The sequence below is a fragment of the Amphichorda felina genome, assembly GCF_050947745.1.
Source record: "Amphichorda felina strain 45539 chromosome Unknown scaffold_3, whole genome shotgun sequence".
NCBI lineage: Eukaryota > Fungi > Ascomycota > Sordariomycetes > Hypocreales > Bionectriaceae > Amphichorda > Amphichorda felina.
Genome location: NW_028145047.1, coordinates 2,749,889 through 2,772,762, shown reverse-complemented (window position 1 = coordinate 2,772,762; position 22,874 = coordinate 2,749,889). Strand labels below are relative to the sequence as shown.

Genomic DNA, 22,874 nt, shown 5'->3' with positions numbered 1-22,874 from the left:
CTTGGTGCAGCGAAGGCGCAGCACCAAAGACCGACAGTGAGCGAGGCGACAGCAATGGACAGCCCCGGATGTGGCAGCCAGTCGTTACAGAGGAGGCGAAAAGTGAAGCCTCTGCGAAAGCGTGATTCGAAAAGAGTGATGCTGCCCAGTGATTGCAGGCAAGGTGGCTAAACGGGGATATGACTGACCACTCGAGACAAGCTGAGGTCGCTGACGCTGTAGGCTGGGTTCCTAGGAGGTGGCGGACCGTCCGCGTTCCTGGTAGCAGTGTGGCGGGAGTGCGATATGTCCCTGGCGGTAATAGCCGGTGGCGAGCTGGATAGCGTCCAGCTTTCTGTGCTAACAATGTGCACAGGTAGCTGAAAGAGAGGAGCGCAGGAGTAGTATTCGTAAAAGCGTGCAGTTCAATCGAGACAACGAAACACCACAGGCCGACAACCCAGACTGATCTAAAGAGAATCGAAGGTAGTGAAGAAGGACAGTCAGCCCGACAGAGGCGGCGAGTGTCAACAAAGGCGAACTGAACGGTCTATCGTCCCAGCGACGAGGCCAAACTACAGGGAAGGGGATAAGCGGTGTGAAGCTCCCATGCTAGAGCTCCGACTCCAGGCCACGGGGTCGCAGACTCGCAGTCCCCAGTTCTCCACCAAGAAGCCCGAGCTCAGGTGATTGGCAGTGGGGTGCTGAGTACTAATTATGATGCATGCAGTTTCCAAACATAACAGGAGCGTCTAATAGAGGTACGAGTAGGATGTGAGGCTGTGGGGTTCGAAAGTGCAGCAACAGCGGGAAGCAGGGCGATGGGGGAGAGCTGAGAAGACCACCAGAAGACCAGCTTTATACGGTCAATTCGGTGTTATTCAGGGCTAGACAGCCGTGCCCGTTTGCAAGTTGGCCGCCCGTGATGAATTGGAGACGTCGAGTTGAATCTCCCGTGTCGGGGGATCTCACTCGTAGGTAGAAAGTGAGAAAACGGGAAGTCACCGCGGGCTGCCTGCCTCTGGTACAACTACCTTTGCTTTACGGGTAGGTACCTACTACTAAGGTATTCCAAGATCTTAAGTAAGGTATCCACTGCTCCTTCCTCCTGCTCGCCTGGAGGGCGATATGTGATCCACAGAAGGCAAGAAGCATCGTGCCAACAACGGTATAATAGGACTCGCGAGGAGAGGGCTATTTCGGGCCTCAAACAACACCGAATAGAAAATGGAAGTCGAAGCCACTCGGGCCCGCATCAGACATTGTCCTAGCATCGGCATCTCAAGGTCGCAACGCCTACTACGGGATATCCGCCCAAGGCCCCCCAGGTGCGATGGCAGACCCATGGATCGATGCTATTCCTATTATTGTAAGCGACATCCGTTCTCGTGACGACGAGGGAGACCCTCTCCCAAACTCCCACTTACCCACGCTCCCCACTAAGCCAGGTCTCAGAATGGCCTGCCGGGATCGTATCGGAGCTGCACCAAGCTCATCACACTGCATAATACTACGAGAATGTACGAGTAGGTCTGCCAGTCCCGGCCTTTCACTGACCTCCTCAAGGGGGGGCTTTCATGTACGTTCTCAGGGCAGACAAGGCCTCTATTCGTTCCTGTCTACTAAATGTCTTGCTCGTTAGGTACCCCAGGCCGGTGGGCATGTTGTGTAACGACACTGGTTCATATCAGAGCCTCGCTTGTCCCCTGCTACATTTCAAAGGTTCAGGGCAAAGTGATCCCCGCGTTGGAGCTACAGTTGGGAGCCCATGTCGAACCCCCGCGTCTCAAGGCATTATCGGCTCTTGGCCAGCTATCGCGATCTTGAAGACGGCCAGACCAGGCCCACGAGATGCGAAATCACTGGCCCACAGAACCGAAGGGGTCAGCAATGCAGCATTGCAGCAGCCGCGGCGACCGCCAGTGGGATGGGGAGCCGCCGCAGGCCACAGGGGCGACCTATCGTCAAGTGCGACTTGGCCGCATCTCTGTGGACTCGGGCTCTTCCTAGATGGACCTGCAGCGACGCATGGCCGACGTTGCACACAGCACAACCAGTCGCGAGGATGAGGCCTGGGCCTGCATGACACCATTTAGGGGAATGGTGGATGTCCAGGGACCAATGCATTGCCTATCACGCACCACTTCTCCAAAGTCCAGCCCCACCGCTAGTCAGCTACCGTGTTGAACCGTCGAACATTGACAGTTTGAGGGGGAGGGGTAATACCATGTTGGCCTGGCCGTTTTGGCAATGGCCATGTGCGGGCGTGACAGCCCCCAGGGATGCAAACGATCGCAGCGCTGGGGCGAGCCATTTGACCTACTCGGACTGCCCATCTGACATGAAAGCTAGGGAGCACACAAAATGATAGGGCTCAGCATCACATTGCTGAGGGTGGTGGAGGGGACTTGAAGGGACAGGCCGGGTCGTCTTCATTGGCCATTCCCGCCGCCATGGAGTGAGACGGTGTGGTGGGAGAGCCAGATGCTTCCAAGAACTGCGACTCGGCGTTGGCGAATCAGCACGGCGTGATGGCTTCGGCCAGTGAAACGCGGTGAAAGCCGACCTCCGGTGCCGTGACTGGCCAAGAGGTGGGCTATCAAATCCATCGACTTTGCTACTGTCGCAGGTTCTCGCAGCTGACCTGTGGGGGACCGGACCAGAGACTGGATTCAGTGGGCTCCTGCTGGAGGGGCAAAATGGTCATGCATCGATGCATCAGCGCCGTCTTGGGCAGTGGGCACCTCTGATCTGGATCCGGGTCTGGCTGAGGGCCTCTGATGCAGCTTTCCGGAGCAAAGAGGCCTCAAGAGAGCCCACCACTCCATTGGTCCCTAAAACCACAGCCCAAGACGGCAAGGGAATTAGTAGTACGAGTACGTACGTACGATAGGTATGTATTAGTGCAGTCGCACATGACGGTACCTACGGCAGACCTGCCATAGCCTACCTCTCAGCGCGCCTATCGCATGACCGTCAAGCGAGACGGCAAGCCCGTCTACGGAGAGCGGAGGATCGACTGAGGACCCCCAATGCCTCTTCCAGTGTCGCCGCCATGGCCTGCCCAGAGCTAGGGAAATCCGGCCCGGGGGGTTCCCGTGTCTCAGGGTCCGGGGCACTCTCAACAGTCATCTATTACATACTACCAGTATTATTATCAACTACTCCTAATGTAGTCTCCACGTATAACTCGTACGGTACGAGAAGTAGACTACTATCAACAAGTCCGCTCAGTGGAACGGGGATCGGGGGCGGCCGGTTACACTAGGTAATACTTACATGGCCCCCATTGCAGCACCTGCTGAGCAACGCTGACAGAGCACTTCCAGAAGCAGCTCGCATCCACCGGCAGCTGTCGAATTTGGGTAAGAAGCGAGGGTGTCGTACTAAGTCCTTCAGGAATGGGCTCAGCGGCTACCGGACATCCCGTGCGACGGCGCGACACAGATGACCGGTGTTCCCTTTGGCGCAGTGATCGACTACTAGGAAGGCACCTACATCATAGTAGCATTCACAATGCCCTCCACCGGCAAACAAGTTGTTCCGCGTGTCACAAATGCTCTCTTTGCGCCATCACACGAGCGCTGCGCCGTTTGCGACAGCTCGCGTCCCACGGCGCTTACGTCGGAAGATAGCCTTCACGTGGGTGACCAGCAGCGACTACGGCATGGCCCCCCGAGTGTGATGGACGCATGTCTCATAGTTGACAGCCGTGACTTCACTGGTAACGCGAACCCTTTAGACTACTACCGGGGCTACCAACCAAGTGCTAGTTCTGGGTGCTGAAAATGCACGAGGCCTTGTCGAGATACTCAAGCTGACAACACAGCACCTCCCGTCACAAGTGCATTGTGATCTTACCACCCAAATAGCACCACCATCTGGGGTGATGGCCAAATTGGTTGGACAACGTGTCGAACCTACATAGTACGAGCCCTCTTTCATAAGCCTCCCACTTTTGACTGGGTGGATGGTTGAAGTGGCGTAAGTTCTCACGAGGAAACTCGTAGAGTATAATAGAGTATAGGGTAGCGACAAGAGCCACATGGCCCAACGACGCATGCGAGTCACCACCACCACTGCTGGGACAAGTGTTACGAACGGAATAATGCTGGAGGCTTAAAGAACCGCGAGGTTCGCAGGCATGGTGGTGTTGGCCTCACTCGTTCACTGCATCGTGGTGCCTATAGAAGATGCAGAATCTGCCAACAGGAAACGGCCCAGAGCCACAGGTTCTTCCCACATAGCTGGGCGTGATGATGCCTGGGACCTCCATTCTAATGTAGCTGGGGGGAACTGGTTTGGAGATGAGGTGATGCGTGAGGCTGTCGAACATCGACCTGGTATCTGGCGCTTGGCGCCTCTCCAAGACACCAAACCCCAACGCCCAACGCCCCATCTGTAGTTCGTATCCTGCTCGAGATGAAAACACCCATTTATCGCATCAGATAGGTAGGGCGCTATTATCCCATGATCCTGGATGTCAGGTCGGCTATGCCACCTTACCCGCGCGCGCCGTTGGGTATCAATCCCACCACAACTGTCCCCTTCTTCCACCACCACCACCACTCGCCTCACTCCTTCTCTTCCTCCCATACTGGCAGGTCCAGATCTACGACGATGGGCTTGGTGAGTTTCTTCCCGCCAATGTGCGGGTAGCCCGTCTGCACAATCGCCGCGTTGACGATGCACGTCTCTCTGCGGCCCATCCTGCCTTCTAGGGCGTCCACGTCGCACTGTCTCGACGACGCATCGCCGCCTGGGCCGATGGTCGTCCTGGTGCAGACCTGCTGGGTGTCGCTGCTGCTGCTGATAGAACCTGGACTGCCGCCGCGGGCTGGGGACGGGCCAGCTGACGATGAGCAGTGAGGATGGCTGCCGCCGTCGTTGTCCAGCGCGGGAGCAGCAAATGCTTTGCGCCCCGTGAGATCGACGAGACTCATCTTTTTGCTGTTGCTGCTGCTGCCTTGGGCTGGGTCCTCCCAGGTAGTGGTGTCTGTCTCGAGGAAGGGGATATTGGGCGAAGACAGATCCCAGGCGACGCGTTTAGCGCCGCGGCCGCTGTGGACGTGTCCGCAGACTGCGAGATGGGGGCGGACGCGCCAGAGGGCACGGCGGAGGGCCTCGCACCCGGCTGATCGGTGATCGGCGGTCTCATCGCAGTGATTTCGCGGGGGCGTGTGGGTGACGACGATATCGCTGGAAAGAGGGATCGCGTCCCAGAGATCGGGGAGATCGGAGTCCGGGGCGGAGGGGGGTGGGTAGTCGTAGGAGAAGGCCCAGTGACCGCAGCGGGGAGACTGGGGGGAGCCAAAGACGTTGAATTGGGTGTGGGGTCCGGAGGGCGAGGAGAGGCGGATTGTGGCGGAGGAGTGGTCGAGATACGTGATGGAAGGGGAGGAGGTGAACAGGGAGAGGCAGTCGGCGTGAGACTGCAGGTTTTGGTTGTGGAACTCGAGACCATGGTCTGTGTAGAATGTCTCGTCGAGAGTGATGTCATGGTTTCCTGGGGGAGGTTAGATGGAGATGGAGATGGCAGAGGTGAGGCTGGCGACGATACCGGCTATGACAATCTTGGCCTCAAACTTGGTGTTTTCCAACCACTTGACGGCACGAGACAGCTGAAGGACGTAAGCGATGGGTCTTTATTGAAAACGAGGGGAACCATACCTCAGAGTAACTTCCCTGATTCGTGAGATCACCAGCATGAATGAGGACATCGCCGTCTGGCAGCTTCACGGTACAGTTGTGGGTGTCCGAGATGCAGACGATCCGGGTCCGACGCAACTGCGACGCCATGTTGAAATGTTTCAGAAGCAGAGGAAATGGATAACTTGTTGTGAGTCAAGTCTAATCATGAATGCTCCGTACAGAACGGATGTTCGTAGTAGAGTGTTCGTCTGATGGAGAGTGTACAGGCTAGATGCACACCACTGATGGCTTTATCCGTACAGGCAAGCAAAACTGCTATGGCCTAACCGCATAAACAGCCTGCAGTGGGAGTGAATATCAATCTTTGAGCCTTGACTGCTGCAAAGAGCCCTGACAGGTGCGGTGACTCATGAGCCTTGGGTGTTGAAATGAGCACTGGGTGTTTGCAATCAGCCTCGCGTCTACCGTTGCACGAGGTCCGCGTCTGCTCCCGTTATGAGCCCTTTGTTGCAAGCCTCTGAATGGAAGGAGACACGTTCACGTAAAGCTGCGAAGGACTTTTGATTGACTAGTGCATACATGTGTATTATGTGGTATTCTGGTCATGATGGGAGGGTCCAAGTGAGGGCATCACATCTTGAAGCCATCCATTGGGGGGAGCTTGTGGACCAGGGTCTGTGGAGTTGACGTTGTCGGTGGAGGGGAATTACTAATTCCAGATCGACAGAAGCGCTTGACGAAAGGGAGGCTTCGATCTTGGAACCAAAGGTTTCGATCTTGGGACTGAAGCTTATGACTATGTCTCGGCCAAGGCTACAAAGTCTGAAGATGGACGAAAGCACTCTAGGCCGTCGACAACGACAGTGGGTTAGTTTGGTGGGGCGTGCGCCAGGGCCATGCTGCTTGGTATCATTCGCAACGGCTGCATCCTGACAGACGGGGCCATCAACCAAAACATATGGTCTTGCAAGGGTGGCGAGGGCAATGTACTTTTTCCGTGTCTCTATGATGGAGGAACGAGAATTCCATATTGAATTGGCGCTCTTCTTCAAGACGGGTCAATGCACCAACCACGAGGCTGTTGTGCCTGTCATCACTTATCAACTGTTTGCTCAGACAAGCAAAGTGAAAGGAAGCAAAGCCAGGGTCTATTTGACGCCAAAGACCAGGGCAATCTCGCTAGGAGCGGGGCAATTCCGGCCTGGGGAGGATCCTTGAATCCTGTCACTTGTCTCTCGTCTCTCTCTATCTGTCTGGAGTCCTGGACCATTTGCCTCCTCCAGTTCTCGGCCCCAAGACAGTTGCCCATCAATTCTTCAGCAAGGCTTTTGAGCACGGAACAACCCCAGGGATCTCCGGCTGCAAGCCATCTGTCAAGAATGAATTGTGAACCCCTCCATCTCCTCGTCGCTGCTCGCTGGCCATTCAGACGCTGCTCTTTGGCCTCCTATTCCGCGGACCTGGTCCCTGCTCGCCCATTGGGTGATTGTTGTGCATGACTTTGGCATTTCTTTTGCGGTTTCGCCGCCCGCCATCACGAGCCCCATCCCCACGCACCTCACCCACAAAATATATGTCAGGCAGTCGTGGCTATCATTCCAAGACAACGAGGCTGGAGTCGAACCTGGTCGAGGAGGCAAAAAGGGACCGGAAAAAGCTGATCCAGCCTATTAAACACTGCTACTGCTCCCCTGTTCTGCCTGCGTGATGAGTCTGATAACTGGCCCAGTGGCCCTGACCTGAGCCACTGAGCGCCCCAGCCAGCCAACTGGGACAGGCGTAGCGCACCCACCTACAGCGAAGGGCCCATCACCAACCAACCACTGCACCCTGGACCTCCAATTGCTCCAGTGATCCCAGCCAAATTCCAACCCCCATCCCCCAATCCATCGTGTCTAGCCTCCTCTCCCATCATCTTGCCTCGCGTCTGTCGACTCGAGCTGCCTGCCTCCGACACGCGACTTCTGGACGCCAGGCCGTCTACCGACTGCACGACGCTTCGCAGCGCGAGGACTGTCGCCGCATTGTCCCTCCACGGCCTCGATTCTCCAATTCTACCCGTCTCTCGCTCATCATCTCCCCATTCACTCCTTTTTCTCCTCCCCCCGGATCACGGGATGCTGGCGTGAGGAGGCTCTCACGACGAGCCACTCTACAGACGCTGGCGACTGGCGACTGGCACCCTCATTCACTTCACAAAATTTCTTTCTACCTACTCGACCACCATATCGCGCCTTTCGGAACCGAACACCCGTCGTCTTTCTTTTTTGAACGTCCGACATATCCAGCTCTAAGGGGCTGCGGGCACCCCGGCCACAAACCGCGCCACGATGGCTGCCGTTTCAGCAGCACAGACGACAACGGCGACATTGACGCCACCTGCAAGCAGCCATGGCCATGTCCATGAGCAGTCGTGGGGCCATACTGAGGATCATGCAGAGGTGAGACAAGACCCTTGTTGTTCCCGGTGCACAATGGAATGTCCCGGCGTCTCCGGGGCAAACTGCAAATCCAAAGCTAAACCCGTGTTTTACAGGACCGCGGCCATGACTTTACCATGCCTGCTCACTCCGACTACGAGCCTAGAAGCCCGACACACGGCCAGAACGGGACCTCATTTTCCTCGGGCGCTCAGATGGCCACGCGGAGGATGAACTCTGCAGAACACCACTCGGGAGACAAGTGGGACGAGCCGGCCGATAGCACACTCTTGCCCGCATACGCACCCGAGCCGCAGAATGGAGGGGCAAACTGGCGATCCCGGAGCCCGCACAAGGGCCGAGAGGACTACGGACAGAATGAGCGGGCTCCGGTGAATCCAGCAGATGATTCGAAATGGATCCACCGCGACAAGCTCGCCAAGATTGAAAGCCAGGAGCTCCAGGCTGCGGGGTTCTACGTCCCGCGATCGCGAGCACCTAGCAAGCAGAGACGCGACCGCAGCCGTAGTGCGATGCGTCGCGGGACGGACGGCTCTGACCAGGTGCAGACTCGGTCACGAAAAAACTCGGCTGCCGTCGAACATCGGGCGGTGGAGACTTCCGTGCCCAGCTGGGACCTGAGGACTCCTGAGGAGATTGCCGAGGAGGAGGCCAAGACGTATTTCACCAACAACGGCCTCGGGGGAAACTCTAGGATCCCAGTCGCCAAAACGAGCCCTGCCCCTATATCTCTCGATAGCCTCGAACGAGGATCGCCAGCGACAGGAAAGATGAGCGAAAGCCCGGAGGGTGATTATTACGTGACGGGCAACTCGCGGTCTAGGAGTGCGAGCGCCAGTCTGAGGGGACTCGAGCCGCCCAATGGCGCTCTCTCTTCCAAACGATCCCAGACCGACATGTCGCCCAAGAAACCACCTCCTAGTGGCCGCAAGACGTCGAATGGGGCGAGGAACGGAGCCACGCAGAGGCCAAAGACTCGATCCGGCAGCAGTGGCGGAACACGCCCTCCGACCCGTTCGGGGGACCCCTCTGCACCGACGAAGCAGCCCGAGGGTGACCCGCCGTGGATGATCAACTCGTACAAGCCTGACCCTCGGTTGCCTCCTGATCAGCAGCTGCTGCCCACAGTAGCGCGGCGCCTGCAACAGGAGAGGTGGGAGAAGGAGGGCACATACGGCGACGTCTTCGACAAGGAGTTCCGGCCTTTAAACGACAAGGCGCTCCTGAAACCACCCTCACCCGACCGGCAACCGGCAGACGAGAACCAACAAGAAGAATCCCCCACAAGCGAGTGGCCGCTGCGCCCCGAGGTTAGGAGCCCGAGCATACGACAAGGCGCCTACTCGACCATGCCCAAGATCTCGGACAAGCCGCCCGCCACCCCCATCGCGAGCCCCCGGCCTCCCCAGACACCACAGATGCTCCAGCCGCAGAAGATGGAGCCCCAGCCCCCGCCCACCACACAGAGAGTGCCGGAGGAGAAGGAGGACGAGGGCAAGCAGAAGGGCGGCTGCGCCTGCTGCGTGATCATGTGAGAGGGGCCCAGCCATGTGCCGCCCCTATATATCCGGGTCACAACGGGGTGATCTGGGGCTCGAAATCAGGCCGGCAGGCCATCTTAACGACGTTACGACCTCATACAGTTTGCTTCAGGCCTTGTGTTAAGTTACATATACCACAGACCGTCACATCAGCGATCGTCGCTTTCCTTTTGTTGCCTTCTGCCGAGGAGCCCTGCTGGACGAATGACCGACCAGCGCTGGGAGGAACAGTTTTATCCCGTTTACCGGGATTTAACGAAGTCCTGGCACAGCTTTTTTCCTCTTAATACCTTACTGGACACCAGCGACTTGGGCTGCTATGCCCCTCTATTCCCTTTATTCCTCTTTTTATTTGTCCTGTTTGGTATCTTAGCTGATTCAGGCCATCATTTTTAATCCCCCTGTTGAGAAGGAAGCTGGGCGCGAGGCGGACAAAAGGCTGGGAGAGCAGGGTTGATCCTCGGGGAGCTGCATGCTTTTTCATTTTCGTTTTCTGCGCTCGTGTCGTTTTTTCGTCGACTTTTAGAATCGTTGTCATGCGGAGCGCAAGTTGGGCTTTTTGGTCCTTGATGTTAGCATTGTGAGGGCTGGATAAGCGGAGATTCATCCACCAGTCGGGTGGTGTGCTGAGCAGATGAAATATGAACAGAAGCATTTATCACTGAAGGGGTCCCCGTTTTAGCGGGTTGCGTGAAGACACTTGAGATGACGTGGAGATGTGAGGGATGGTGGCTTCGGGAGCTCCGAATTGACTTTTTGTGATAGTTCCGACCAAAGGGCTCCAGGGTGGAGCTCCGGCGTTGATGGCACCCCTCCCACACGTCAACTTCACGACACTAAGCTCGAAGTCGGGCGAGAAAGCAGGCCATTCATAGAGTTAACGAGCCTTGGAGTCGTTGTTAGTGCTAGGGGATGGTAGGGCATTTTCGGTCTGGGGCCGTGGTCTGGAGATGTGGCTTGAGTGACCTTGCGTCCGAGAGCTTTTACATCATCGATACGAATACTTAACGCATCTGTATTGAGTTTGCCGCGTGACGTTGTCATGACAGTCCACTAGGCCTAGGAGGATATATATACACGGCCTCCTCCCGGCTTGGGTTTGGAGCGACATCTGGACGCCAACCAGCGGATAATACAGTATACTCGAGATATTCCCTCCACATACCAAAAGCCGTCAAGATGGTTGTTCAACACGGAGATGGGCAGCACATCCCCCACAACATGCGCGTCCACAAGTCAGTCCAACGGAAGCCAGCCCTCATCTGGGCCTCCCTCCGTCCGTGCCTAAGCTAATAGCAACACGCCCTTCCAGACCCGGTTGTTGGCTCCCTGCTGACCGCCGCGTGCAACACGAGTTCGTGCGGCGCGCCGTTGCCCACGTCGACGGGCGCCCGACCCAGCCGCTCACGCCGGCTCTCGACGAGTTCCGGAAGCTCATCGAAGGCGAGCCGCGCATCTACATGTACTTTACCCAGATGTTCGAGGAGATCCCGAAGAAGCCACCCTACTGGAACGACGTCACGGGCAGGCCCCAGGTGCGCGACTGGAAGCACATGCTGGCGGTGCTGAACCACATCGTCACGAGGGCGCCCGAGTGGACGGATGCCGACGAGGCTGTCGGTGTGGTGGGGGTGCCCATGTGTGCCATCTTTGACTGGCCGATGGGGACGCCGAGGTGAGTTCTGAGGCCATAAATGGCTTGGTGAGTGAGAAGAGGTGAATCGGGGAGGAGGCTGACGGCAAGACAGTGGGTATGCGGCATTCCTGGATCCGGATGTGAACCGGGCGCTGAAGAAGGTGCTTAACGAGTGGGGGAAGTTTCTGCAGGTGAGCTCACGGAACTCTACAATGTAACATTTGTGGAAATATTGACGGAGTTGTTGTAGTCGCCCAAGTCGGCCGAGGTGCTGGGGGACCATGCCCAGGGCTGGTTTGGCAAGACGAGCATCGGCGACCTGATGGAAGTCGCCAACGCACCGCTCCAGTCAAACATGAAATTTGAGGACATGTATATTTGCGACCCGAAGGCCAAGCACTACGGCTTCAAGTCATGGGACGGTGAGGAACCTCGTGGGACGTCATCCAGGGGCATACTCTCTTACTGATGGGGACCACCAGACTTCTTCACGCGCGTGCTGCGCGAGGGCTCCCGCCCCGTGGCCTCGCCAGACGACGACAGCGTCATCGCCAACGCATGCGAGTCCAAGGTGTACAACGTGGAGCGAGGGGTGAAGCTGCGCGACCGCTTCTTCGCCAAGGGCCAGCCGTACAGCCTGCTGGACATGCTGGGCCACGACCCCCTGGCGCACGAGTTTGCCGGCGGCACCGTCTACCAGGCCTTCCTGAGCGCGCTGTCGTACCACCGCTGGCACTCGCCCGTGTCGGGCACGGTGCGCCGCGCGTTCCTCAGGGAGGGCACGTACTTTAGCGAGCCGCTGTTTGAGGGCGTGGGCGAGCCGGGCTCGATCAAGATTGAGAGCTCGGGGCTGAGGCTGGCGCAGGGGTACCTGTCGAGCCTGGCGACGCGGGCTATCATCTTCATCGAGGCGGACAACCCGGACCTTGGGCTGCTGGCGTTTGTGGGCATCGGCATGGACGAGGTGAGCACGTGCGACATCACGGTGAGGGAGGGCCAGAAGGTCAAGAAGGGCGAGCAGCTGGGCATGTTCCACTTTGGGGGGTCGAGCCACTGTGTAGTGTTCAAGAAGGGGGTCAACGTGGTGGGCTTCCCGGAGGTGGGCAGGCAGGCTAATGTGCCTGTGCGAGGCAAGCTAGCGGTTGCCCAGAAGTAAGATTGATGTCGACATATGAGGGTCTTTCTGCAATGGTGGACCTGTCGGGCAATGTGTTGGAGGTTAGCTATTTGCCGATGTACAAGTAATACAAATTGTTTGCTGATGCAGTAGCTGTTGACGGGCGGCTTGATATGCTGTTTGCCTCTGGCAAACATGGGTGTGTATGCAGAGACGAATGTTTGTTAGTCAAACCTGTCGATTGATCTGCTTGATATCTGCGTGTTGCCTTGTGTAATACTCCCCCTGATTCGATTTGGGGGTTGCGAGGATGATACACCCCAGTCCCTCCCAAGTATAAACGGATCTTTGATGGCCACCCCGACCCCTGTCTTCCTTTTCCTCATCCTTCTTCCTCCCAGACCATCTGTCGAGGGCTCCCTGTCCTCATGTAGCCATGTCAACCTTTACGATATTGGCGTAGCCCTGGTTAATGCCCTTGGCCGCCTTGCTGCCGAGACCAAGGGCGTCGACACCTAGCTATAGATGGGTCCATCCTGGTGCATATCTTCCACGTATGTATGGCCGATGACACCCTAGATGGACAGACACGGCTGACCTCAGAGGAAGCAGCGCCAGGAGAATTCTCTGATCGCTAGCATTAGGGGCTTCCATGGTTCTCTTTGGGGATTGGTGTTGTGAGCTCAGGGGGCGTGAGGGAGCGCCTTCTAAGTGCGAAACAATGCGAGGGTTAGCACCTGGGCCGGATACCAACCTTATTCCTTCGACCTTATTCCTATGAGGTTGGTCTCTTCTGCGCGACGGACACAGTCGAGTCGCGCCGGCTCATGGTCTTGGTGTTTTCCAACTCCAATCGCCTTCGCTCAGCTAATTCCCGGGGCCTGTGGAGGGACCAATGGACCAAATGAAATGATCACCCGGTGTATCTAGAAGGGCAGCAGGCTCGCCGACTCCTACAGAAGCCACAGGAAAATATATTGCTTTGTGCCGCTGTGGGATTTGCCACCACAAAGTAGCAAGACCATGTGGGCCGGCCTGGGGGGATTGACCAGTGAACCACTAAGGCAGGCCTGAGGCTGGATGTCTGTCGACTGGGATGCTAGACCGTGGTGTACCAAGAGGTATTTGTTCCCCTCCGTCGGATCCATTGTGTAAGGGCTAATGAGGGTGTAGGTCGTCGATATGGTGGTCGGTGAAATTACCTAAATGAAGGAATACTCTACAAAAGAATCAACCGGCCTAGTATTAGGCCATCCAGGCACCCTGCCGACTGAGGATTCAGCTAGGATACTCTACCTGCTGACCAGCAACGTCGCCTGAGGGGTTGCTCCCCACTACTGGTATCCCCTGGGGTTACTGAACCACCGCAGTCTTTGCGTAACCGTCCTGGAGATGTTCAGCGCCCGGGACACAGCTCAGACTATTCTGGGCGGCCTGCCCGTGTGCCCGTCGACATGGACCGGAGAAGCAAGATGCCGTTGTCTGACAGCCTACAGTCACTCAGTTGGGCGGGGCCTCACTAGGCACTCCGAAAGGGGCGTGTTCGCGGGCCCAAGAGATGAGGATACGGGGAACTTCAACAAATGTCGTGCCAAAAAGCCCAGGTGGCCCTTGATATGCTGGCGGGGAGGCCAAATTGTCGTTGGCAGGCATCTGGCCAACTGCTGGTTGGACAGAGCCAGCTGAGCGTCTCTTTGGAATCTGAAGACGCAGCAAAGTTCATCAGAATGATGGAGTTACAATGGGTAATGATCAACATCATGGCAATGGTTGGAGCGGCGGATTACCTGGAGTATCTGGCGACGATGGATACACACTAGGACAGGGCCAGTGGCAGTTGGCCAGGGCCTGGGTGAAAGGGTACGGCATATGGACGAGGAGTGCATCCTCTTCACCAAGCCTATAGGATACCTCCCTACCCCGACCCGGTTCCTACGAGTGTTGCCATCATGCCGCGCTCTGAAGCTTACACATCCGAAGCACCTAGTGTGTTTAATCGTGGTCATAGGCCAGCTCATACCAGCCTAGATCAGACAGGTTGGGACTTATCCGTCTTACCTCCAATCTCTATAAGCTCTCACCGTCTGAGATGTCGATGGATATCATCGAACGAATTCACGCCACTACTCGAGGTGTCCTCGCTTCGGTCGAAGCCAACAATCCCGCCACCGTACACACTACGGACAAACAGAAGGTGGATTCCCGTATCAATCGTCTCCGCAGGCTTCTGCACTTTGCCATGGAGGCCAGAAGAGTCACCAGCTCTGGAGGATAGCGCCGAGCACTTGCAACACACATAGCACAGGAGGAGGTTTGTTGCGGGTCTCGTCCGTCTCATCCACATTCACTGGGCCTCGTTCGTATTCAACAGGACGCGTGATACGGCATCCGGCAAACTGGCACACCTGTACATCCCCGACGGAAGGCGTCAAGGATGGTGGCCCAGGGACACCCTCATCTGCCGCATGTGGTAGCAGCTGATGCGAGAGACAGGGTACCCGTACCACTTCGCTTTCTTTTGTGCTTCCTCTGGTTAGGGTCATGGCTGAGCTTAGCTATGGTTTTTGGCGGGCTTGTGATTGACTAGGGCAAAAAGAAGCGCTATAGTGTCCGGTGTCGATCGATGTACTCGCTTAGGAGCCGATTGGACGCTTCAAGGATAGAAAGATGGCGGAGAAGATTAGCCATTGGAGGTGTTTGGAGCTTCCAACACATGGCCGTCCAAACGATTACGAGTTTCATCTACTGCTCATCCTACCCACCCCCTTGGGAAAAACGGAATTGGGGGGGGGTGTATCACCTCGCGCCTGGGGCTAAGGGGCTGCTCACGAGGACGGAACGCTCCTGTGTTGGTCTCTATTAGAGCCTTCTGCCGATCGAGAACAATCACGGCCAAGGTCGAATATTGTACACGGGGTTTGGATGCCCAGTTGTCTGCAGACACTGTGCCACTCATCTGTCCAGATCAATGACGCATAACACATATTTAAGGGTGATCAATGAACCACCTCATATTTGACTTCTCTTGGTACAATTCAGTCGCCGGCACGGGCAGCCAAACAAATCGTGGTACTGCCACCAAGCTGAACACAACACATCAACATGACAGATATTAGTTAATCGCACTTATTTCTCCTTGTCCTCCTTCATGCCCTTCATGATCCAAGCACTGTTCTTCTTGGCCTCCGCTTCCAGCTCTTCGTCAGTCTTGTCGAAGTGGTCAAGGGCCGTGTGCTTGGTGGGCACGTGGCGGCCGGCCTCGAAGCCGGGGCGCTCGACGCACTTGAACAGCCACTTCTTCAGGTTGGGGAACTCGTTGATGTCGAGGCCGGTCCACTCTGTTTGGGTGTTGTCAGTTGGGTTTGCTCTGGGAGGGGAGAAGAGGGGAGGAGGATGATGAGGGGCAGGGGGAAACGTACTGGCCGCGGCGACCCAGCCCCAGCAGGAAATGTCGGCAATGGTGCACTTGTCACCGACGAGGTAGCCTGATGGCTGCTTGGCGAGGTGGGTGTCCATGGTGCGGTAGAGGCGGCGGGTCTCGTTGATGTACCGGTCAATGCCGTACGGGATCTTTTCGGGGGCGTAGCCTGCTGGGGGGGTCAGTCGGGATGCTAGGGAAGGGGGGGGGGGAGGATGATGGAGAGTCGTGAAGACGCACGGTTGAAGTGGTTGGCCTGTCCCTGCATTGGTCCGAGACTGGCGTGAATTGTGAGCTTCATTCTGCTTGAATTTGGGTGCCCGTGAGATCTTACCCTCCCATCTGCCACATGAGCTGTATTTCATGTTAGTGGCTGAAGTCTATGAGGTTTGGTGTAGATCGAGGTGTGCTTACCCAGCTGGTCATCTCCCAGTACTCGGGGGTGTTGTACGGGTAGGAGACCTTGTAGTCCTTGTCGTAGCGGGCGACGAGGTACTGGAGGATCGCGCCGCTCTCAAAGACGCGGATCTGCTTGCCATCCTCGGTGACGTCGGTGATGGCGGGGATGCGGCCGTTGGGGTTGATCTCGAGGAACCAGGGCTCCTTCTGCTCGTTGTCCTTGAAGCTGATGGTGTGGGTCTTGTAGTCGAGGCCGAGCTCCTCGAGCAGGATGGAGACCTTGATGCCGTTGGGGGTGCCGACGGTGTAGAAGTTGATGTCTGTCTTGGTCTTGGAGGCCATGGTGGAGAGGGTGGAGATGGCGGACTTTGCGGTGGTGGACTTTGTGGACTTTGTGGTGAATGGGATGATGTGCTTGGTGAGCTGCGCGAGACGCGATGTCATGAATGATGTGGAGGTCGAAGTTCAAGATTCAATGGACGCCAGGAAGGACCCATTCACGGTGGTGGTGCCTGCCTATTTAAACCTTAAAAGGCGTGAGAGCCTGTGGAGTTGCCGGGTGCCCCTCCCCCCCTCTCTCTTTTCCTCTCCTCTTTTCCTCCTCTATCACTACTATGTACCTTGCCTACATGTACGGACATGTACGGATATGTACGTGGCAGCTGGGGCTGAGGCTGGGGATTGGGTGCGGGTTAGATGGTGTATGGAACGATGCAGACGATGCTTAGAAATCCGCCATGAGGTCACCAGCAAAGCGATAGCAATCAGTAGCCCATTCGATGACGCCTTTTCAAGGCTGCAGCCGAGGTGGAGTTTCCCACACTGGAACCCTGGATGGTGCAATCGGCGCATTCGGTCGTCGGCGATATACAAACCTGAGTATCCGTACTCCGTAGTACAAATCCCTGGCACTGGGCAAGATTTGTAATTGCCCCGGATAGCCGGGCAAAGATGATTAATTGGATACCTCCTCTTATACTCCATTCTTTGGCACCGTCAATTGATCGTGAGATCTGGTCTACGGGTATTATCAATCAGATTATCGGTCAGCCACCCCCATTAACGCCCCGTCGCCCGACAGCCGCGAACATAGTCCTGGCCAAAGGACCATAATTGGCCAATTCCCATCGATATATGGATGCTTACGGAGTAGTAAGCACCTACTTTCGATGTTTATTATAAAAGCACAACGACGGTGCGGGGGAACCCAAGCGATACGATGCTCGGGAAATGAAATGAATATTCCCAGCGGGGACGAGGCAGAGAGCTTTACTGCCGCTGTGAAAGTGGTTGATATCCAGTACGTGGAGTAAATGAGCGCCCCTGGAGCTTGAACTCCTCTGCATTATCATTATGCTAGCCAAACCCTGTTGAGATATCACGAACACGACGACTCAGTTCAGCCTAACAATAGTCGTAACGGAAAGTCTGCATAACCGGATTTGATGTTTTATATTAATTCTCCATTGTGTAGGCTATATATAGCCATGGTATCAAGAAACTGCTTTCATCATCTATCACGTGGCATCGTACTCAGTAAAGTTCAACATCCTCCAGCCGGACTGCCTCACGATTCGTACCGCTGTCATCCAAGTACATGAGCCCATCTACGTATGCCTGACCTACCAGTCTCCTGCCATAGTATCCATCCCGCGTCACGACCGGCACGGCCGAGCCGAGGAAGACGTACACCTCGTCGCCCTTCTTCACACTGCTGGGCCCCATGCCCATGGAACCCCCGGCTGTGACAAAGAAGGCACGTGATGTGCAGACGACCATGATGGTGCTCCATGGAAACTTGCCTAGAAACTCTCGGGCCTCCAGCCTGGTCCGCTGTTTCGTGGTTTTGTCGCCCGCCTTCAGTATCTCGGTCCAGGCCGCGGCCACGTCCGGGTGCTCTGTGTCAACCTGGCCGGCGGATATCGTGCGTATGAATTCTCGTCCGTAGTGTCGACTCACAGACGGGGAGTGTCTCTGATAAACCCTCGCCCACTCTAACAGGGCGGGGATCCTCTCCTCATCCTTCCAGGGGAACCGGGACGAGCACCGCAGAACTGTGTCAGCTCGCCAACCTTGGAGCCTTAGCATTCCATGCTGCGTATCCGCCTGTGCTGCCGTGGCGGACGTGTCACCTGAGGCCGAGTATGGTTTTAGGGGCTTCGCCTCTGATCGGAGAGTCAGCGACCGTGCCCAGAGAGGCACAGGAGGCACCTTGTCATCTACATGAAGCTGAACGCTCCATGATGGCAGAGATCCGCCGCCGAGTCCCCGGGCCAGTCCCAGAATCTCCAGATGCCCCAGCTCCTCTATACATCGAAACGTGATATCCCCCAGCAGTTCGTGCGCCTCCACCGAGTAGTCGGGCACCACCAGCACGTTGACCAGCCCCAGAAACCCGTACAGCTTGTCCCGGGGGTCTGTAGCTTCCGAGTTGCGAAACCAGTCAGCAACAGCCACCAGCCACTGGACAGATCTGTGGCCCTCCATCAATATCGACACGCCCGCGCCCTCGGCAAAGGGCAGAAACCCCGTCAGCCCCCACGCCCGCATCGGCATGCTCCCCAGCTCACGCTGTCGCAGCTCCGAAATGAGCTGCTGCAGCGTCGCCATGTCGATCTCGAGATCCCCGGACTTGAAGACGGCGTGCCGCGCGAGGATCACCTCCTGGACGACCCAGACGCGGCTCCACCACCGCCGGCCCATGAGGTCCCACACCGTCGCCGCCAAGTCCTCCAGCACTCTTCTCCGGCCGGGACTCAGCTCCTCGTCGGGGCTCTCAAACAAATGAAGGGACGCCTCGAGTCGAATCGGCGGCGGCTCCCTGGGTGCAGCGCCCAGCCAGACGATAACCCTCTCGGCTGCGCTGTACACGACGCGCATCCGCGCTACCTGGTCTGCCTTCTCGATGCTGTCGGCCTGGTTGATGCAGATCTGGTCGATCCAGAGGACTCGCGGGCGCGTCTCGTGACGCAGCGCCCGCAGCGCCTTGAGCACGCTGTCCGTTACGAGGAACGAGCGGCCGTTGACGGTGATGGACCGCCGCAGGACCAGGTGGCCACCCCACGAGTACGACAGAGCCTCGTAGTTGGCGACGTTGATGTTGACGGCGCGGAGCTCGCACCGCACGGCGTCTGCCTGCCGGCCCGGGAGCAGCGTGAGGAGCCGGATGAGCGAGGCGTCCCCCCGCAGGTCGACGTCCGTGTACGAGCGGCTGTTCCACCGGCCGTACACGAAGGGGACGATGACGGCGAGGAGCGGCTCCCACATGAGGCCGAGGTCGGCGCCGGTGAGCTCGAACCAGACCAGCTTGGTGAGGACGGCGTCGTGCCAGGGCATGGGGAGCCATGAGCACGCTTCGCCGTGGAAGCCCAGCTGGTCGCGCCCTAGGATCCAGGTGAGGACCCTGAATGAGAGGATGAGGAGCGCACAGGGGTAGTAGTGCCACGGCCCGGCACCCCAGAGCCTGTCTCGGTCAAAGGTGTAGGAGGTGGCTTGGAAGGACCTGTCAAAGATCAGATGGACAAAGTGGGCGAGGACGCGGAATATCACGACCGGCCATGGCTTCTCAATCATCTCGTTGTCATTGAGGAAGACGCGCTCATAGAGGTAGACGACGGACAAGAGCACGAGTTGGTATGGTAGGAGGAGGAGTGCGCAGAGGCGGTTGGCGCGACGGAGGGCTCTTCCAAAGGGATATAGTCTAGCGGAGAGGTATCGTGGGAGCAGGGCCATGGTTTCATGTTCCTCTCTGCCTTGGGCTGGTTGATCTAGTCTTGGGTCGAGGTGGTCGTCGAGATGTTGCCCTTGGCTTGGGGGCTATATCAGCCAAGGGTATCGAGACAATCTGAATACATGTACATGATTTTATATATATATATATATACAAACACACATGTATGAATCTAGACACTGTTATTTGATACACCGCCATGTTTCCATTTTTTAGATCGACGAGGAGGACATGCTGCGCCTCTGCCCACACGTCAGCATACCCTGGTTGGCCAGGATGTGATGGGCTTCCCATAAGGCTGGGTCGAAATGACCTGCAGGTGACTGCATACCCCCCTATATCACGGTGAATTAAGGGCTGATACACCCGGGTACGGGTACCGAGTGATGGGACCCACGACGTGCAAGGGACAGATAGATCAGAATTCATATCCATGGCTCGATGGCTACATACTTGGCGACATAATCTAATCTCTCCCACTTTGACTTCTAATCTAGTCTCGGCCCCGGTTACTGCCACAATTGACCTTGTTGAAAGGCCTGGCAGGAGACGCTCCACCCGTCTCGGGGATCCCGAGGAGGGCGTCTTAGTGCGTGCGGCGCATCTTGGTCGCGGTGGCAAACAGACTCGCCACGAGAGCGACACCAGCAGCCGCCGTCGACGCACCAAAGGCGTATCGCAGACCCTCGTAGTAGACCAGCCGGGCGCGGAGCTGCAGATCCGGGGGCAGCGCCCAGAGGGCGTCGACCGAGTGTCTGATCTCGTCAATGACCTGGGAAGCGAGCAAGCCGAGTCAGCGAAAAACCAAGTCACATGGATGCATACGGCACATTTCAAAGAAGAAAAAGAACAAGACGCAACGGGGTGTAAAAAGGGGCGTACTCTCCATTTGTCTGGTATCTCGCCCAAAGCGTCCGGCAGGCGGACGCTGAGCGTGGTTTGCACAATGGCAGCTGTGATCGAGACGCCCCAAACGGTGCCGAGGGAGCGGATGAGGTAGACGGTCGAGGCGGATACGGCGTGGTCTGAACAATGTCAAAAGTACGTCCATTATGGTGGAGGAGGGATAAAGACATACCGGCATGGTCGAAGGATGCTAGTGACGTAAAGAGGATCGACGGGTAAATGACGCCCTGACCGAGATTCGCAGGGAAGATGTAGGCAAAGTACTTCCAGCTGCTATCCGTGAAACCCAGCGACGTCACCAGGCCGTTGCCCAGCAACATCAGACTCGCCCCGAGGCGCACGAGGGGGATCAGGCGGCCCCATCGCGACATGATGATGCCAGCAGCCAGGGACCCGATGGGTGTCGCGAGGGCGGGAATGGCGAGACGTGCTCCGGCCTTGGAGGGCGAATCCAGCAGGACAACCTGGAAGAACAGAGGAAGCACAAAGAGGAATCCGTAGGCGGCAGCGCCAGCACAGACATTGGCAATCTGCGTGACCACGGGGAGTTTGCCTCTGAGCATGCGCAGGGGGATGATGGGAATCGCCGTCGTCTTGGCCTCGACAGCGAGAAACAGGCCCAGCAGGACAAAACTCCCAACCAGGGCGCCGATCACCCAGGGACTCCCCCAGGGCAGCTCGTTGCCACCCAGGCTCAGCCCGACGAGCTGCAGCGAGATGGCCACGACGAGGACGAGGGCGCCCGTGATGTCGATGCGCTTCCACACGACGCCCAGACCCTCGTCGAGCGAGAGACGCCCTGGCTGGTTCCGGATGGCCAGGTAGCCGACGACGAGGGCCATGACGGAGATGGGGACCTGCAGCAGGAAGCACCAGCGCCAGCCGATGCTGTCGGCGATGGCACCTCCAAACGAGGCGCCTGAGATGGCGCCCAGCCCCCACATGCCGTTCTGCAGGGCCTGGTACATGCCGCGACGGCGGAAGGGGATCATGTCCGAGTTGACAATGGTGGCTGGCACGGGGGTCAGTCAGTCAGAGCTACGTGAGGAACCGGATTGGAAAGAACCTACCCATGGTCATGAGCCCCCCACCGCCAAAGCCCGTGATGGCGCGCATGCAATTGAGAGTCACGATATCCTGCGCCAGACCGCACCCCAGGCACCCTGTGGCAAACAAAATGGTAGCAACGAAGAAGACAGGGCGACGGCCGATAATGTCGCTCAGGCGACCGCATATGGGCTGGACAGCAGTGCTGGCGACGAGGTAGGACGTGGTCAGCCACGAGGCGGTGTTGGCAGCGTCAAACTCGGAGCTGATGACAGCGTAGGTGGCAGCTGTGATGGTGCCATCGAAGCCGTTGACAAAGACGTTGCTCATGATGGCTAGCTGGATCCAGACAAAGCTCCCCGGGGGTTTCCAATCATCGTCGGGTTCGACTGCTTCTACTGCTGCTTGGGCCTGGGGCGAGTCGGGAGCAGCGAGGAGAGGCTGGTCCTCACGGCTCTCATGGAGCATCTGTTCATGGTCGTCGCGAGCCATGGTGGTGGTTGGTGGTGATGAGATGGAGGTTGGGGTTGTGAGAGGAGCATCGAGTGAAGGTGAGTGAAAATTCATTTGTGAGGCACGGGAATTCTTAATTGTCCCCTGCAGGTTGTGGATGCATGGTTGATATCCACCATTACGCAGCATCCCCACGCTTATGCGGGCCAGTGGGCCTCGGCGAGGAGTCACTACTGATCTTCTCCCTGGATGGCAGCGTGGACCTGAATATACAACTCTTGGCAATTGATTGATCTGTGTAAAAACCTCAGGTCGAGAGAAGCACTAGTTACATCGCATGTAACAGTTGCATCCATCGTCGATTGTAGCCTGTGGTTGGTCATTCCCCTGCTCGCCCACTCCATCATGGAGACACCAGACGTCACCGCCCATGGAGAAAGACGAGTTGCGACATCGGGCGTTCTTCGCTCATTGCAGGGCATCATGACGTGATTGTTCATTTGATGTGTGGAGAGGGATTGGGGGGTTCTATATATACTGAACACAGACTGCTCT

General features: G+C 57.1%; 6 protein-coding genes across 6 annotated transcripts; 2 read left to right on the top strand and 4 right to left on the bottom strand.

Annotated features, from left to right (window-relative positions):
* Positions 1 to 4,553: 4,553 nt before the first annotated feature.
* On the bottom strand, positions 4,554 to 5,778 carry ACO1O0_003542 (Metallo-dependent phosphatase-like protein; the record flags this gene model as incomplete). The annotated part of the gene is made up of 3 exons (XM_083192993.1): positions 4,554 to 5,485; positions 5,540 to 5,600; positions 5,650 to 5,778. The coding sequence occupies 3 exons, from the start codon at positions 5,776 to 5,778 to the stop codon at positions 4,554 to 4,556; spliced, it is 1,122 nt and encodes a 373-aa protein (XP_083052050.1).
* A 2,183-nt stretch (positions 5,779 to 7,961) lies between these two features.
* ACO1O0_003541 (uncharacterized protein) lies at positions 7,962 to 9,607 on the top strand (the record flags this gene model as incomplete). The annotated part of the gene is made up of 2 exons (XM_083192992.1): positions 7,962 to 8,072; positions 8,168 to 9,607. The coding sequence occupies 2 exons, from the start codon at positions 7,962 to 7,964 to the stop codon at positions 9,605 to 9,607; spliced, it is 1,551 nt and encodes a 516-aa protein (XP_083052049.1).
* A 1,227-nt stretch (positions 9,608 to 10,834) lies between these two features.
* Positions 10,835 to 12,405, top strand: ACO1O0_003540 (Phophatidylserine decarboxylase-domain-containing protein; the record flags this gene model as incomplete). Its single annotated transcript, XM_083192991.1, has 5 exons — positions 10,835 to 10,848; positions 10,926 to 11,288; positions 11,362 to 11,440; positions 11,500 to 11,671; positions 11,732 to 12,405. The coding sequence occupies 5 exons, from the start codon at positions 10,835 to 10,837 to the stop codon at positions 12,403 to 12,405; spliced, it is 1,302 nt and encodes a 433-aa protein (XP_083052048.1).
* Positions 12,406 to 15,492: 3,087 nt separating this feature from the next.
* Positions 15,493 to 16,525, bottom strand: GST2 (glutathione S-transferase; the record flags this gene model as incomplete). The annotated part of the gene is made up of 4 exons (XM_083192990.1): positions 15,493 to 15,704; positions 15,786 to 15,953; positions 16,025 to 16,046; positions 16,199 to 16,525. The coding sequence occupies 4 exons, from the start codon at positions 16,523 to 16,525 to the stop codon at positions 15,493 to 15,495; spliced, it is 729 nt and encodes a 242-aa protein (XP_083052047.1).
* A 1,191-nt stretch (positions 16,526 to 17,716) lies between these two features.
* Positions 17,717 to 19,915, bottom strand: ACO1O0_003538 (HET domain-containing protein; the record flags this gene model as incomplete). Its single annotated transcript, XM_083192989.1, has 1 exon — positions 17,717 to 19,915. The coding sequence occupies one exon, from the start codon at positions 19,913 to 19,915 to the stop codon at positions 17,717 to 17,719; it is 2,199 nt and encodes a 732-aa protein (XP_083052046.1).
* Positions 19,916 to 20,499: 584 nt separating this feature from the next.
* Positions 20,500 to 22,358, bottom strand: ACO1O0_003537 (major facilitator superfamily-domain-containing protein; the record flags this gene model as incomplete). The annotated part of the gene is made up of 4 exons (XM_083192988.1): positions 20,500 to 20,685; positions 20,796 to 20,938; positions 20,992 to 21,831; positions 21,890 to 22,358. 4 exons carry the CDS (start codon positions 22,356 to 22,358, stop codon positions 20,500 to 20,502), a joined length of 1,638 nt encoding a protein of 545 aa, XP_083052045.1.
* Between the last annotated feature and the right edge of the window lie 516 nt (positions 22,359 to 22,874).